Source organism: Parus major, chromosome 1A, assembly GCF_001522545.3.
Source record: "Parus major isolate Abel chromosome 1A, Parus_major1.1, whole genome shotgun sequence".
NCBI lineage: Eukaryota > Metazoa > Chordata > Aves > Passeriformes > Paridae > Parus > Parus major.
In genome coordinates, this window is record NC_031773.1 from 63,307,720 (window position 1) to 63,322,717 (window position 14,998).

A 14,998-nucleotide genomic window follows, 5' to 3' on the forward strand; every position below is an offset into this window, starting at 1 on the left:
TTTTCTCCTTTGAAATTAGGAAGTGCCAGTTCTTTGGAATTCTTACTCTACAAACAACTTTGGTCAAATTAATTTTTAAGGTACTAACTGGTACATAGCACCAACACAACACTTCAACAAACAGTTAAACCCTTCACTTTGCTGCTCTCCTGGCTCTGTTAAACTCAACAACAAGTCACAAGCTTGCAGAGCACCACGCAATTTTAAACCTGCTTATCAGCCCACTTTCTAGGATACAGAGAACCCATGGTCATATCCTTGAAATAGACTAAAAACCTGCTCCAAAATCTAGACAACACACTCTTTTTTTCCCTGAAGTTTCACAGTTATTTCTGCAGAAAAAAAAGGAGGTAGTTTCCCACGTTACTGATATTTCATATTTTGTTGTGCTCTGTCTGAAACTGGAACTTGAAAAACTAGGGGGATGCTTATGTAAAAGGTTTGCTGTAAAAAGGGAGGAAACCTTTCTATTTAAGATTAATCCAAGCCCCTATTTACTGTAGAAGTCACAACAGTGTAAGATGGCCAAGCAGTAATAGCTTGTACTCCTGACCCTCTGGAAAGGAAACTTTGTCACCAGACTTTCTTAAAATATGCACATGAAGACACAGAGACAAATTATAGAAAAAGGTACCCATTTATTCAAGGTATGACAAGGATATTTACAGTATTAATCTGCTCAGAATAAGATCCATCCTTATGAGTTTTAAAGCAGCAATTATAAATTACATTTAAAAGGGGAAACATTCCAAGCATGTTTCTGTTAGATATTTTTACAAGGACAGAAACACTTTAAGGCTAAGTTGTTTTGACCTTTGCTGCCACCCATATTTATCTTGGCAAAACCATCTCAAAGACAACATTACCTTGAGGGATAGACTATGCTAAATTCAATATACAATTCTGTTCCCTCAGATGCTTTTCACAACAGTTCACGTGTGACAAAAAATTGACTTTTGATGTAAAACAATTAATTAAATATAAATGAGATGACCTGCATATACCCCAGCTTCTCAGAGGCAAAAGATCATCCACAGCAACACATTAACCACCTCCAAAAGACATCATCAACTTTCTTGTTGATGAAGGTACTTCAGCTTACCAAGCAAGTTGCTGCAGCCAGAGATCCAGAGTCATGTGGTGCAAACCACCTTTTCCTTCACATTATTTCTCAAGACCAAAGAACAAAAACCTTCAGGTAGCTGATTTCTAAGGTAAATGATGAACACTGTCTGCTTTAGACAGCACATGGTTCCCACAGCACAGACTAGTGCCCTACCACAGAAAACAGGATGAGTTGGCTAAGCTGCTGTAGGTAGCATTCTCTAGTCTTTGTTAACATTGTAACACACAACAGAGCTATAGGACCAGTTAAAATTGGTTTATCTTTTGAGGTAGAGCCCACAAGTCATATTTACTCCTGTCTCTAAACTGCAAAGCACATGACATCAAGCCATTTTTGGTCATATATAAAACAAACCCAGATTTTTTGGATGTTATTAATTGTAAAATAACAGGCCGTTTTGTTGTTTTTTTCCGAATCATTTTGTGCCTATTTTAGAAGGTAGCAAATTAAACATTGATACTAGTAGATTGTGGCTATTTATACAGTTGCAATGAAAAAAACACATGTTTTATACAAATAGATTTCAGAGCAACTTTCAAAAGGGTTGTTATATGAGGATTTTTTAAACTTAGAACTTACTTTGGAAAATTCAAATTTTAACTGCATAATAAAGAAAAAAAAACAACAACAACAACAAAAAACCCCCCACAGTCATTAGACCTTTAGGCTACATAGCTACTTTTAATACTACATTGGGTAAATGTTTCAGGATTATATGAAAGGGAAAAGAAAGTCAAACACAACAGAAACCCTCCCTGCCTGCATGAACACAATTCACTGAACAAGCACGGTTTGTTAGGTGAGGATGCTGTAACTAAGATTATTGAAAGTGCACAACGAACATTCCAACAGAAGCAGAAATGTGACCCGTACATTAGGCGGGGACATTTATTCCAGGTTAGCCAAGAGCCCTCTGTAACAACAAATCTGTTGCTGTAACCAAGACTTGTTTGAAGATAATCAGATAACCCAGTAACAAGTTACAAACACATGGAGATTGGCACTTGATCTTTAGTCAGCCTCAGTCACTCCGTTTTCTCCCCAGAGACTCACATACACAGAACTTTAAGTTTCTATTTTATTACCGTAAAAAATAAAAGTAAATTGTAGTTCCAGAGTAAACAAAGAAAGCTTAGTTTCAAACTGTTTAAAAACAAAGCTCCAAATTCTGATAAGTTACATGTCACAGGGTTCACATCAGCACCTCAACCTATGCAGTTTTTTGTGAACTAAGCATATTTCACAAAGTTTTCATATTAGTGACAAGGGGCTACATTCTCATCAGGATGCACATGTAACATGGCTCAAGGAGAACAACCTGGAGGGACTGCAAGTCAGCTTCCAGAGTTTCCCACTGAGCTCTACATGTTTAGAACCAACATTTAAGACCAAAGTTATTAAAGATTGACCTTTTGCGTTTTCCGAAATGGAAGGCAAATACAATCAACTAACATTTGGCTTTGAAACATTAAGATAACAATGCTGTATTTCAGCCACATATTTACAAAAATGTTTACAACAGAACTGTGTAGGGTTTCCTTTTTATTGTCATAATACACTTATAGATGAATAGTCATCTTAACCTTCATGCAAAGATGCATCTCTTGTTACACAAGAAGTTTCCTGTATGATTTTTTTGCACTCTGAGGATAGCAAGCAAAGGGTTGGGTAAATTTGGGTCACCATTAAAAATGTAGGCCTGTTTGCTCTACTACACCTTCAAAATAAGGAGGTAAAGAACAGGCACCGTTAATTCCACAAGGTTTCATTGCCTCTAGCATGTTTTCCAAACCCAACAAAAGTAGTTCTTGAACAGCTGTAACATGGGTTATTCCATGACTTTCCCCTCTTCAGTTTACTTCCCGAACTCTGGAGTTACTTTCCTAGAAGCATACTTGCTGAGCTTCTTTTCTAATGTATATCGTTGACTATACATTTTAAATTAAACTGTTATGTAAAGAACGTAACAAGCTTTTTCCTTTGTACACAACTTAATCTTTGTGCTGAGTATTCTTCAAAGGGATTTTATAAATAATACAGTAAAAGTTTAGATCAGTCTTCCACCCTCTCGTCATTATACCATGTTGTTGCTTTCTCCAACTTTATCTACAAGCTGTGGAAAAGGAGACAAAAAGGTTTTAAGTTGATAACATTTATGTACAGTCTCTACTACTCTCAAATACTGCTTGCTACTTGCACAGTTAGTATGCGACTGGAAATGAGAGTCAAGTAGTACTCACCGAGGTCTCATGGTTCAGATTTGTGAAAACCAAAATTGTTACAACTGCAATTGTGTTTCTGCATAACATGTTTTTCTCATATAGACATTAACAGTGCAACATGAAGATGCAACAGAATGAGAAAGAAAATAGAGGAATGCAGATAACACTGCCAGCTTAATGGTTAAAACAAAACAATAGTCTCAGCCACACATGCATTAGTAGACCAAGGAAGATATTTCAACTGACCATTACTGTGGATTCTCTTCTGAGCCTACGTAGGCTTTGAATAAAACATTAACAATTATCTTTTAAAAACAAGATTTAACCCCATTATGATCAAATAAAATATGATTAAGATCAATTGACAGATGAAACATTCAATTGATCATGAATTATGAGCCACAACTTGGCCTAACTGTGAGACTGGAACAGATGATCTGGAACACTCATTTTTAAAAAACAGCCTGTATGCATCTAAGTTATTCTCACCATTAATTTTTAGTAGTATGTATTAAAACTGTTGCTTTCAAAACTAGTATTACAAATGCTTATATTAAAATACATAGAAAAATTAGCACAGTAAAAGTAGTTGACTGAAAACACCCTAGATTAGCATCTTTCTGTTAATTGTCCTCAAATCCCTGGCCATTTGGTTAAAAAAATGGAAAACTACATTTGAAAAAATACAAATCTGATTAAAATAAAGGATACAGTCTGGTGCAGTGGACCTCAGTAAATAGATCTGATGAATGACTATACATCCTGAGAGTTTCTGGGTTCACCGTACAAGCTGCAACTTAACGCTGAACTCCACAGTTTGCTTTTTACAGGCCACTTTTTACAGGAAACTTTTCCTAAGTTCACCCAAATACTGCACCACAAATGGTGTCCTCCTCATTGTACAGACAGGAGAAGAGGCCCAGGGAGGTGGCAGGATTCACCCCAGCACTCCTGGTCACAATGCAGGGCTCTGCCCACTTCACTACCCATGAGCAAGGGCAGCTTCTGCAAATGCATCCTTTTGTTCTTTTTACACCTAGAACTCTCTCCCTAGGAATGAATGTGATGCCTATGGTGCAAGAACTGTACAGGAATGCATTTGAAATCATCACTCCAAAGTTGTATTTGCTTTATTTTTGATGCAATTCTACAAGTGCTCTACCAGTGGAATAAAAACCAGAACATGCTTCAGTTGTTGCATGAAGTACCAAACTTACCGAGCTTATACCAGGTAAATTCAAGAGATATCCAAGAACTGGAACTCTTCTAATAAAGCCAACCACCACAGGAAAGAACCCCCTTTAGGTAAGACATCAGAAGATTGTATTAGTTTTTAAAATTTCTCATATTGCTATAACATGAAAAAAAATAGCAGGTAATTTTTAAACTAAGATTACATAAATCTTGCAACTTGTTAGCAGCACACTTGTTTACCAAATATATCCATACACATTCATCAGAGAAAGGAGAAAACTAGGAAAGAAATGGTGTCTTTTAAAATGGATTTAATTTTCTTCATAGCTGGCAACCCTCAGCTCATAAAAAAATAAGTGAGAATACCCAACTTAGTCAACAAAACGGATTTCTCAAAATTAACATACATATTTTGAGATAATTCCTCTTTATATTACAGAAATACATTCAAGACCCAAAGCAGAAACAAGTGAAGGTAGTTCTGATTAATTAAAACTATGTATTAACTAATGTATAACTACAGTAACATAAACTAAATTAACTTTACATTAACTAAGCATGACAGAGTTGTGTATTCATTTATTTCCCACATTTAAGTCAGTGGCTTGAATCATGACCCTGGCAATGTTGCCTGGCTTAACTGCTACGGTGTAGCCCCTGCACTGTCTACTTAATCTCTGCAGCAGAAAAACAAGTTTTCTGTGGCAGTATCTCAGCTGTTTGCAGCCAGCTGGTGGCATTCCCAGCAAACTCATGTTTAACATTCCCTGTGTGGAATAAGGATTAACATGCAATGAGGCCTCAGCCACAGTGAAACAGCGATGTTTCACAAGTCATCATCCTTTTCATGACACTGCTAGAACTATTTGCCCACACCAATAAGGGGGCATTTACAGATTTATTTATTTATTTTTTAAAGATCAGATCATTTCAGCAGCCCAGTAAATTGTGAGGCAGGGCACAGAAACCACTTATAACAGAGTAAAATAACTGCTGTGTCCAAGAATAAGGAATAGTCAGTACAGTAGGGATAACATTGTCAGCCATAACTTTGCAATGCTATAATCTGAACAAGGCTCCAAAAGCACCTTAGATTATAAGAACTGTCCCATAATGGCCAGGGTAGTTTTCTGCTATGCAACCAAGCTGCAGGACCCTGAGGAACAGCATAAAATTGTGCTTGAGGAAAGACTTCATAACTTCTTCAGAAAGAAGCAATAGGATGATGGTTGAACTGAACAAGATCAAAGCAAAACAAAAAGCTTTGCTTGAAGTAGTCACTAGCCAACCTTGTAGCAAGGGATTTAAATTCTACCAACAAATAAACACTGGAAAAGATGGTCACAGAATCATGGAATCATCAGGGTTGGAAAAAACATACAAGATCATTCAGTCCAAACCACTAGTCTCCAGATGCTTTAAATTAAAATAGGTCAGATAAATATTCACACCTGGAATTATTCATCCCTTGTTGATTCCCTTCAGGCTAATGGATAGTCCTAGAGATAATTATTGATCTTTTGTAAACCTCTCAACATTATTTTACCTTGCAAGCACCACTAGATAATACATAACCATACCTGCTTAGACATACTAACTTATAACTCTTTTGAGATCTTCTAAAAGGAGAGTGTTTTGCTGGAAACACATTCTACTTGCTTTGTACTGGCTGATTAAACCAAGCACAACATGCAAGAAGTGACAATGTATTTAGTGAAATACTGTGATTATCAAAGCACTTGCAATGAAGAATTCAGAGTAACACAGAGTAGAATAATAAGAAATACATTAAACCCACAAAATTCTTTTTTATGAAATTTTACAGTCTCCAGTAGGAGCCACATTCAATTTGTTTTTAAAAATAAACATTTTATCTGAACTAAATACTAAATATTAACACACAATTTTAGTGAGCACAAAAAGAGCTCCATGAGAACAATGGTTTCACTTTGATTAACAGGAACTGTATGATTTAGCCATTCACTGAACACTTCAGGGTCTGAAATTTGATCAATAACTATTAGCAAAACGGTCAGCATCTGAACAGAAGTCCAAGAACAACCAGAAGCCTCCCTTTCTACCTTTTTTGCATATTTTTTCCTTTGTTCTGTAGGGAAGCATAGAACTTCAACCATGGAAATAAAGATAAAAATATAGATATCTATGCAGGTTGTAACAAGTCAGATTCTTTCACAATTACAGTTGCATTTATGAAGAACTTAAATGACACATTGTGAAAGTTATAACATGTTTCAAGATTGCTGTTAAAAAGAATAGAATTTCCATTTTTCCTTAACTCAGTCAAGATACTGCTAACCCAAACAAGCAGTTTGACCCTAAGGCACAATTGTAATGAAACATGACAGAAACCATCATTTCCCTGGGCTGCCATAGTGATGAAATGGTAAGGTTACAAATCTAGGATGGTAGTAACTAAATATTTTTCCCCATTTGTTGAAGAAAAGAACAAACTCCCCACCAAAAAAGTACCAAGTACCCCTTTTCCATGAGGAGATATTTAAACTTCATACTGCTAACAATTTGGGCTCCCACATTTTGAAGCTTTACAATTCTTTGGTCAGACATCAACATTGTTAAAGTCACTTTGATAAGTGCCTCACAAACATTAGCAGATCTGAGTCTTGGAAAAATACTTACCAACTTGTAAATAAACAATTTCATATTACAACTGTCCAAAAGGAACACTTGAAGTATATTGCTTTGTCAACTCTAACACAGAAACACTACACAAATACATTTATTCCTAGATAAACTAACAAAGCTGTTTTCAAACAAGACTTACCTGAACAATAGGAAGAATCCATAAATTTCAAGGATCATTCCTATTAAAGGCCAACCAATGAGAACTATGAGCACACCACCCAGGAAGAAGCCCGTTGCTTTCATTTTGTGTTTTTGAAAGAAGAATCTAAATGTTCTTTCTAAACCAATAACAAAAGACAAGCCAGCCACAAATAAAACCTAGAAAAGACATAAACAAACCAAAGAAAGAAAACAACTAATTATGTTCCCAAGTACAGTATGTAAACATATATATATATGTATTTTACAAAATTAGACTGCTTTTCTTGCACAACTTCTTTTAATACCAAAAGACAGTTGGTGAGAATGAATTTACTATTGATTTTCTTTTGTAAGGTCCATCTTAAAGCACTTGTAGCTCTCAGCTGCTTGAAAGTAAAGAGTCTATCCATTGTGGTCTCTGCCAAACACACTCAAGACAAAAGACCTGCTGAGAACAGCTGTATCTGCCCTGTCACATACATACAATTTTTACAAGTGGTGCTGAAGCTTAGTACTACTGACATCAGTCGTTCCTAAAAAACTAAGAACAGACATAAAAAGCACCTCTGCTCTGTGCCACTGACATCAACAGCTTCAACTGACCTACTCATAATGCAAAGCCAGAGAAGGAAAAAGCTGAACAGTTGTTTTTGACTGTGTAGAGCTTTTTTACTGTTTATTTTTTTGTTCCAGTATAGACTAAACACTATCACGCTGGTGCCAACTAGTTAGAACTATTTCTGGTGTCCTGCAGCAACAGGACTAAGAATTATTTCGGCAACATTTCTGCTCAGAAAGGAATAGTATCTCAGATTTTACTCAAGATTGGTTTACTCGAGTTTAAGTTTTGTACGGTATTCAATAAATCACTTTCTTAGAACCTCCTGCCCTTTCTGATATAACTTTTTTTTTAAAATAAAAACAACTCTCTGCAAGGATACAGTACCTTATCTTGCATTATCTTTGGTTATCACATAGCCTGTCATTGTCTCTTCCTACCTACATTTTCATTTGCCCTAAACAGGATCTCGTATTTCCACCTTACATTAGGAAAAGAAAAAATAAGCATTATTTCATTTTTCACTCCTCCACTGCACACTTGATTTGATGGTCCATAACAGTGCTTCAACTAATGCACCCAAATTCAGATACACAATTTTATATTTCCCTTCAGGGAATATCAGTATTTGATAATGAAACTGATCTGTTTGGCTGCAGAGTTTTAGGCATCAGCAAAACAAGGGGTGAACCTCTCCCAATCAGGCTGTGCTTTGGCTGGCTGGCAAAGCTGAAAACAGCAAAGGCACAGAGACTATCACATGCAGAAAACACCCTGTCATTTTATATTTGGATTGGAAATTTCATGTACCAGAACTAGGATTTATTTTTTGTGGTGCTTTGACTAACAACTTCAATTCAGTAAAAGCTGAAGATACTGAATTTCTCTTTTATGAAAGAGGTCTGACTCTTCCAAAGCCAGAAATGTCAGCAATTCATACTTCTTTCTTTCCTCATACAGCACTGCAAAGCTACATTTGCTAGCACAAACTTAATGATTCTTATCCAAACATACACTTAAATTGACAGCTATCTTAGAGGATCACAAAAAATCACATTTGCAGCAGCACAACAACTGTGGAACAAGCTGCTTCTTGTCTACCAACATCCCACAGACCCGACCCAAGGTGGTATTTTCACATCAGTGTGAGCTGTTCTAACCTCAAGCAGGAAAAATGATTCACTCCTATCACTGAGCACAACTCCTCCTTTATACCAAATTACCACAGTAATCTCTGTCATGCAGCTTCAAACTGATAACATACTGTTTTATTTTTAGTTTATCTTTAATAGATCACATAGTTGATTCTAAGTAGCATTCAAAAGGCACTTACATTTCCAATAGCCAAAAGAGCTTTGTCAAAGAAGAGTATCATTCCAAAGAAGAGGAAAAACACTCCAAAGCCTGTTAGTCCCATTCCAATCTCTGAAAAATAAGCAAATTTAGTCATGTAACAAAACATGGTACCAAGAAAAAGTCATGGATAAAAATTGGGGAAAAAAATTAGAACATCCAATCTAAAGACATTTTAAATTTAGAAACTTCCAAGTGTACAAATATAAATCTTGTAGACACCAAGTACTTCGACAGACAGATCTTTGGAAGCTGCTTATCAAAAAAGTCCGTATTTGGAAGTAGACACTGAAATTGAATTCAAAGACAAGCAATCATGCATATATACACACAGCAAAGACATATGTCCCTTTGATTAGTTGCTAATGGAGAAAAGGATTGTTTTGTAAAGAGATAATGGAACTTTGTTTTCTAGATTAGATTAGTTGGTCAGAACACGGTACAAATAACATCAAGGTTGTGGGTTTGATTCCTGTATGGGTCGTTCACTGAAGAACTGGACTCAGTGATCTTTGTGGATCACTGAGCGGATCCTTGTGATTCTTCTCTTTCAAATCAGAATACTCTGGGATTTGCAGCTCTCATCCCATTAACTTTACCATAGCAATGGTACCCTGGTACCAGTAGTACTATTACCATAGTAATAGTACCCTGGTCCTCTCCATCCTCCTGAAACCTCATGTTCCATCTCCCATGACCTTGCATAGCAGTTGCATTCCCCTCAGTTTCCAGATGGAACACAACTTGGATGAATCCTGCAGGACTTTTCCAAGTTACCCATGTGCTGACAGCTATCAAACACTAGCCTAGGCCTCCAGACAATTGCCAGTTTTCACAAGACTGGTAGATACTAAATATTGAGGGATTAATGTTCAATTATAATTTTCATGCTTCATATTTGTTATTAATTAAATGGCAGATCTACATTACACACAGATACAATATTTCTAGACTGCTAATGTTGCATAGCAGTTATATTTTATGAAAATTTTCATTTTATGATCTTAATTTTCATATTTTTTTAAATACCTTTTGCACTTAATATATTTGCTTATACTATGAACTGGCTAATGCTGGATTAACAGTTGGACTCAATGCTCTTAAAGGTTTTTTCCCAGTCTAAACAGTTCTATAAACTTTGAGTTCTGCAAAGGATGCTCAAGAAATACAGGAAAGCCAAGAGTAGGATGGAAGGTTTCTATGAGAAACAGGGCTAGAAATGTCAAGCTATGATTAAAACTACCATTTGACAATAGCCTCTAAAGTATCTTGGAAACAGTTATTAGAAATACATACTGCTTTTAATTCTGTATCTCTAAAGCCTTCCTTTGGTTCTCACACAGACTGAATGGGAGAGAAAAGCCAGGAACAGCAGCAACAGGGCTGCAAACACACACATTTATTATTGCTTTCCCTGTGACCAGACAATTTAGAAATCTACAGGACAAAAAAACAGCTTAGGAAAACATGCCCTACTATTCTGCCTGTATATATGTGTATTTTGAAGTTCCAAGTAGTTTCACACAGGCTGTCCTGAAACAAACAAAAAACCACATCCACAATCACAGTCCTCACTGCTACTGTTGGCCAGATCTACCTCAATATATTTTAATTGCACTTTGTTGATGTAGTTGGTCATTTGCTGTTGCCTGATAAGCTTGGGAGTAAAGGAGGATAATTATGCCTGTTTCAGGACTTCCAAGTAGCTATTGGAAATAAATTTCAAAACAGCTCGTTTGCTACATTCCAATCCCCAAACTTCTCTAAGGGCTTGGCTTTCAGCAAGGCTGCAGAGCACATGCTGTTAGAACTGTAGTTCTATAGTGTTGCCTGCCACTTTAAATTGTTACTATGAGCATTTAACAGTCCACAATTAAAAACACTAAGTAACTCAATACAATCAATTTACTACAGGCACTCTCCCTACTTGTTTACTATGAAAAACGGAATTGCAAATTGTATTTCCAATGGATCTGGTGACTGAATGCAATATAACAATTGCAGCTGCCCTTTTCTCCAGTACTCTTTACTTCAGAAGAGCAGAAACAATCTGTATTCTGGAAGGAAAACACTTGGAGGCAGGACTCCAGAGGAGTTACCAGCTGCCAGCAAGATAAATATGCAGTCATGGGAAGTGAGTATTCACTCCTCCCACAGACACAGCTCAAGGTAAGGATCTGGCAAGGAGGCAGAGGCCAACTCCCAACAGCTGCTGCAATCACCACTCTGACACTTCTCTAATCACCCAAAACGCGTTTGTAATCACTTCTGCCACAATGGATTCTGATTCACTTCAGAAGTTGCCCATATTCTCTGGTTAGTGGAGGGAAAAGGGAAAAAGAGAAATGAACATTATTCTCATTATCCCAAAATAACTGCTGGAAGAAGATGAATGGTCCAGGACTATTATCCCCTGATGCTGATAGCTCAGCAGAGGGTGTTACTGACTTGATTTGTATCAGAATTTGTAAATATATTTAACTACACTTCTTTGAGGAAGGAAAAGAAAAAGTGCTGGCATTTTGTATAAAAGCTTTTCAACAACAAACTATGAATATTTATAGAGGGAGCAAACTATTTTAGAATCTTTTCTCCTGTGCTTTCCCAGGAAAGCAGAAGAGCGTTCCCACATTAGTCAAATAAAACATATCAATGCTTAGAAATGTAGAAGCACGCATTAGCCAGGTTGTATTTATTCTGGATTATTCTGATTTCCTGAGACAAGGAAGCAAACCTTCATTAATGTTTCTCCAGAAATTCCATAAGCTGTGCAAGACTACTGCAGCACTGTGTCAAAAAAGCTTAGTAGATATTAAGATTCAAAATTAAGATACATTGCTCATGAAAGATTAGGACAGACAATACACATCCCCAGCCTTTTATAGAGCATTACATAGTGCAAAATAAAATGGAATTGTGCGCTATAGGTTTTTAGAAGGCAAAAACTAATAGTTTATATTCAATGTATAACTATTATTTTGCTAGCAGTATCTTTTAGTATTGAAAATTTAATTTGGGAAAAGCTAAGTGCATCCTTTTGCAATTACTGGTGGTTTATAACACCATTCAACACACCACTTAAAATTATGTTCTAGACTACAGATGAAGAATTAACTTTCCAAACATCAACTGATGCAGTATTTAACATACTACTCCACCAGTGACTCTATGGCTAACTCTGTATTTTTTCAGACAGCAGTGAATTTTAAAATACCTGATGAACTAGCTTCAGAATTTCAGAAAAACTGAAAAAAACCCCAAACCTTAAACTCCCTAAATGTGAGTATTTTATTTAGTACTCTTGTCTCTGACAGTTAAAATCAACAGTCTTAGCACTTGAAATAGCTGAAGGTCCCACATGAGGAACTGACCAAAAGAAAAACATTAAGTCTCTTTCTGAAGAGATTTTAATTTTTTTTTACCAACAAATACTCCAGACAGGAATTTAAGGGCAAAAGAAAAGCCCACAAGGGTTTAATCAATCAGAAATCTAAAAACTAACCCCAAAGTTTAATACTCATCCCAGTAACAGCACAGTATCTAAACATCTCAAGAAATCATTGATCCTGAATGCTGCTAAACTCTGCTGCCTGCCTTCATCCTTGGCCTTAATTGGCTCTCCAATACCTTTACTTCCAGTATATCCTGATATCAAAACTTTGCTATTTTAACTTTTTGGTTTTTTCGAATTTTTTCACACCCTCCTTTCCTAACTGATGCTGTGGTGCTTATCAGGCAGACTCATTTCCTTCTGTGGCAATCATACCAGAATGCATCATACATGAGATGGTAATTTAAATCAAAGGCCTATCATTGTCCTTTACCTTGCTGCTTAAGCTGTTATCACAACCACAATTGTTAGGGCTGGAAGGATCCTCTGGAGATCACCCAGTCCAACCCCCCTGCCAAGGCAGGGTCACCTGCAACAGGTGACAAAGGAACGTGCCCAGGTGGGTGTGGAATGTCTCCAGAGAGGGAGACTCCACACCCTCCCTGGGCAGCTGTTCCAGGGCTCTGACACCTTCAGTGTAAAGAAGTGCTTCCTCATGTTGATGTTAAACTCCTTGTGTTTTACTTCATGGCCATTGCTCCTTGTCCTGAAACTGGGCACCACTGAAAAGTCTGGTACCGTCCTCTTAGCACCAATTTGATATATTTATATCTATTAATGAGATGCCCTCTCAGTCTTCTCCAGAGTGAACAGACCCAGATCCCACAGTCCCTCCTTGTAACAGAGATGCTCCAGACCCCTCATAATTTCTGTGACCCTCTGCTGGACCCTCACCAGTAGCTTCTTGTCTGCCCTGTACTGAAGAGCTCAGAACTAGACACAGCACTCCAGATTTGGCTTCTTGTCTCCCCTGTACTGAGGAGCTCAGAACTAGACACAGCACTCCAGATTTGGCCTCACTGGGGCTGAGTAGAGGGGCAGGATCATCTCCCTTGACCTGCTGGCCACACTTCCTGAAGTGCCCCAGGATATCGCTGGTCCTCCTGGCTGCCAGGACTCTTACGAACTTCTTTACTCTGATTTATTTAATCTCTCTTTCCAAGCACTTCAGTGGAAACAAAATTATGGCCACATACAAGTATTTTTCCTTTTTTTTACTTCAATGCCTTGTCCTCACCTTGAAGCCCCTTTAGTGTCACCTGCAGACGTTTGGTGTGGTACCAGCAAGAGCAGCACAGTAAAACTATTTAGATAATTAAGTGGTTCTAGACCACTGATGTCCACAGGGAGGTACACAGGAAGAATGGAGCTAAGCACTACTTTGTTTACCTTTCAGCTTTCCTTCATTCATTCATTCGTAGTGGGATTGGTATAAACCCACAGAGCGGCTAGGTTAGATTACAGGAATAGTTTTTTTCCTGTAAGGGTAGCCAGGCACTGGAACAGGTTGTCCAGAGAAGCTGTGGCAGTCCCATTCCTGGAAGTGTTCAAGGCCAGGTTGGATAGGGCTCTGACAAAGCTGGGATAGTGGAAGATGTCCCTGCCTATGGCAGGGGGTTGGAGTGAGATAATCTTTAAGGTCCCTCCTAACCCAGGCCATTCTGTGATTCCGCCAGAGCACAGCACAGCACACTGAGCACCCGCAGCCCCAGACAAACGCCGGCCGCGCTGGTGACAGAGCTCTCCTATGGGCGAGAGACCCTGCCGAGCGCTGCCCTACCGCTCTCCATTTCATCTCCCTTTCTCCGCCAGCTCCCGGTACCGCCGAGGCTTTCACTGCGGGGATGCGGCCGCGAGAGCTCCCCCCGCCCGTCTGCTCCCACCCCGCCGCGGGCTCCAGCCGGTCTCCAGGGGCCCAGCCGGACCCTACTCGGCTGCTCCCGGGAGGCCCCGCCGTGGACAAAGGGTGAGGGCCCGGCGAGCTCAGCCGCCCTAGGACCCTCCAGCCCCCGACGCCCCCAACCCCGCAGTGGGCGGCCCCTCCCCGCTTGCCCGGGGGAGCGGCGGCAGCGCTTACTCTGCGTGTCGGACAGGGAGATCATGGTGACGGCGGGAGCGGGACCAGCGGGACCAGCGGGAGCGGGACCGGCGGCGGCCACGTCTTCCGGAAACACGCACCCCGCCGCATGAGAGGCGCCCGCCCATTGGTCGCGTCAGCTGCCAATCAGCAGCCGCCTTGTATCGCCGCGCGGGCGCTCTCTCACGGCCACACTGCCTGCGGCCGGCGCTGATTGGCGGAGGGGCGGCGCTCGCGCCAGGCACCGCGCGCCAGTGGCTGAGGGTGGGCG

At 39.0% G+C, this 14,998-nt stretch overlaps 1 protein-coding gene across 2 annotated transcripts; it reads right to left on the reverse strand.

The window, feature by feature from the left end:
- Positions 1–618: 618 nt before the first annotated feature.
- Positions 619–14,848, reverse strand: GOLT1B (golgi transport 1B). Of its 2 annotated transcripts, none has more exons than XM_015628312.3 (5): positions 14,728–14,847; positions 9,240–9,331; positions 7,346–7,524; positions 4,566–4,647; positions 619–3,239 (listed from the first exon to the last, which is right to left on the reverse strand). In XM_015628312.3, the coding sequence occupies exons 1-5, from the start codon at positions 14,750–14,752 to the stop codon at positions 3,201–3,203; spliced, it is 417 nt and encodes a 138-aa protein (XP_015483798.1). In that variant the 5' UTR covers positions 14,753–14,847; the 3' UTR covers positions 619–3,200. The 2 variants fall into 2 exon arrangements, with proteins under 2 accessions (XP_015483798.1, XP_018862248.1); XM_019006703.2 differs by lacking the exon at positions 619–3,239 and adding an exon at positions 3,246–3,628 and having other exon boundaries at positions 14,728–14,848.
- Positions 14,849–14,998: the final 150 nt, after the last annotated feature.

Excerpts from the sequence above, each read along its gene's own strand:
- GOLT1B (XM_015628312.3), bottom strand. The coding sequence starts at position 14,752 with ATGATCTCCCTGTCCGACACGCAGA. Across the intron at positions 9,332-14,727 it reads CTCCCTGTCCGACACGCAGA|AGATTGGAATGGGACTAACA; the intron begins GTAAGCGCTGCC and ends CTTATTTTTCAG. Across the intron at positions 3,240-4,565 it reads ATTTACCTGGTATAAGCTCG|CTTGTAGATAAAGTTGGAGA; the intron begins GTAAGTTTGGTA and ends CCTTTTCCACAG.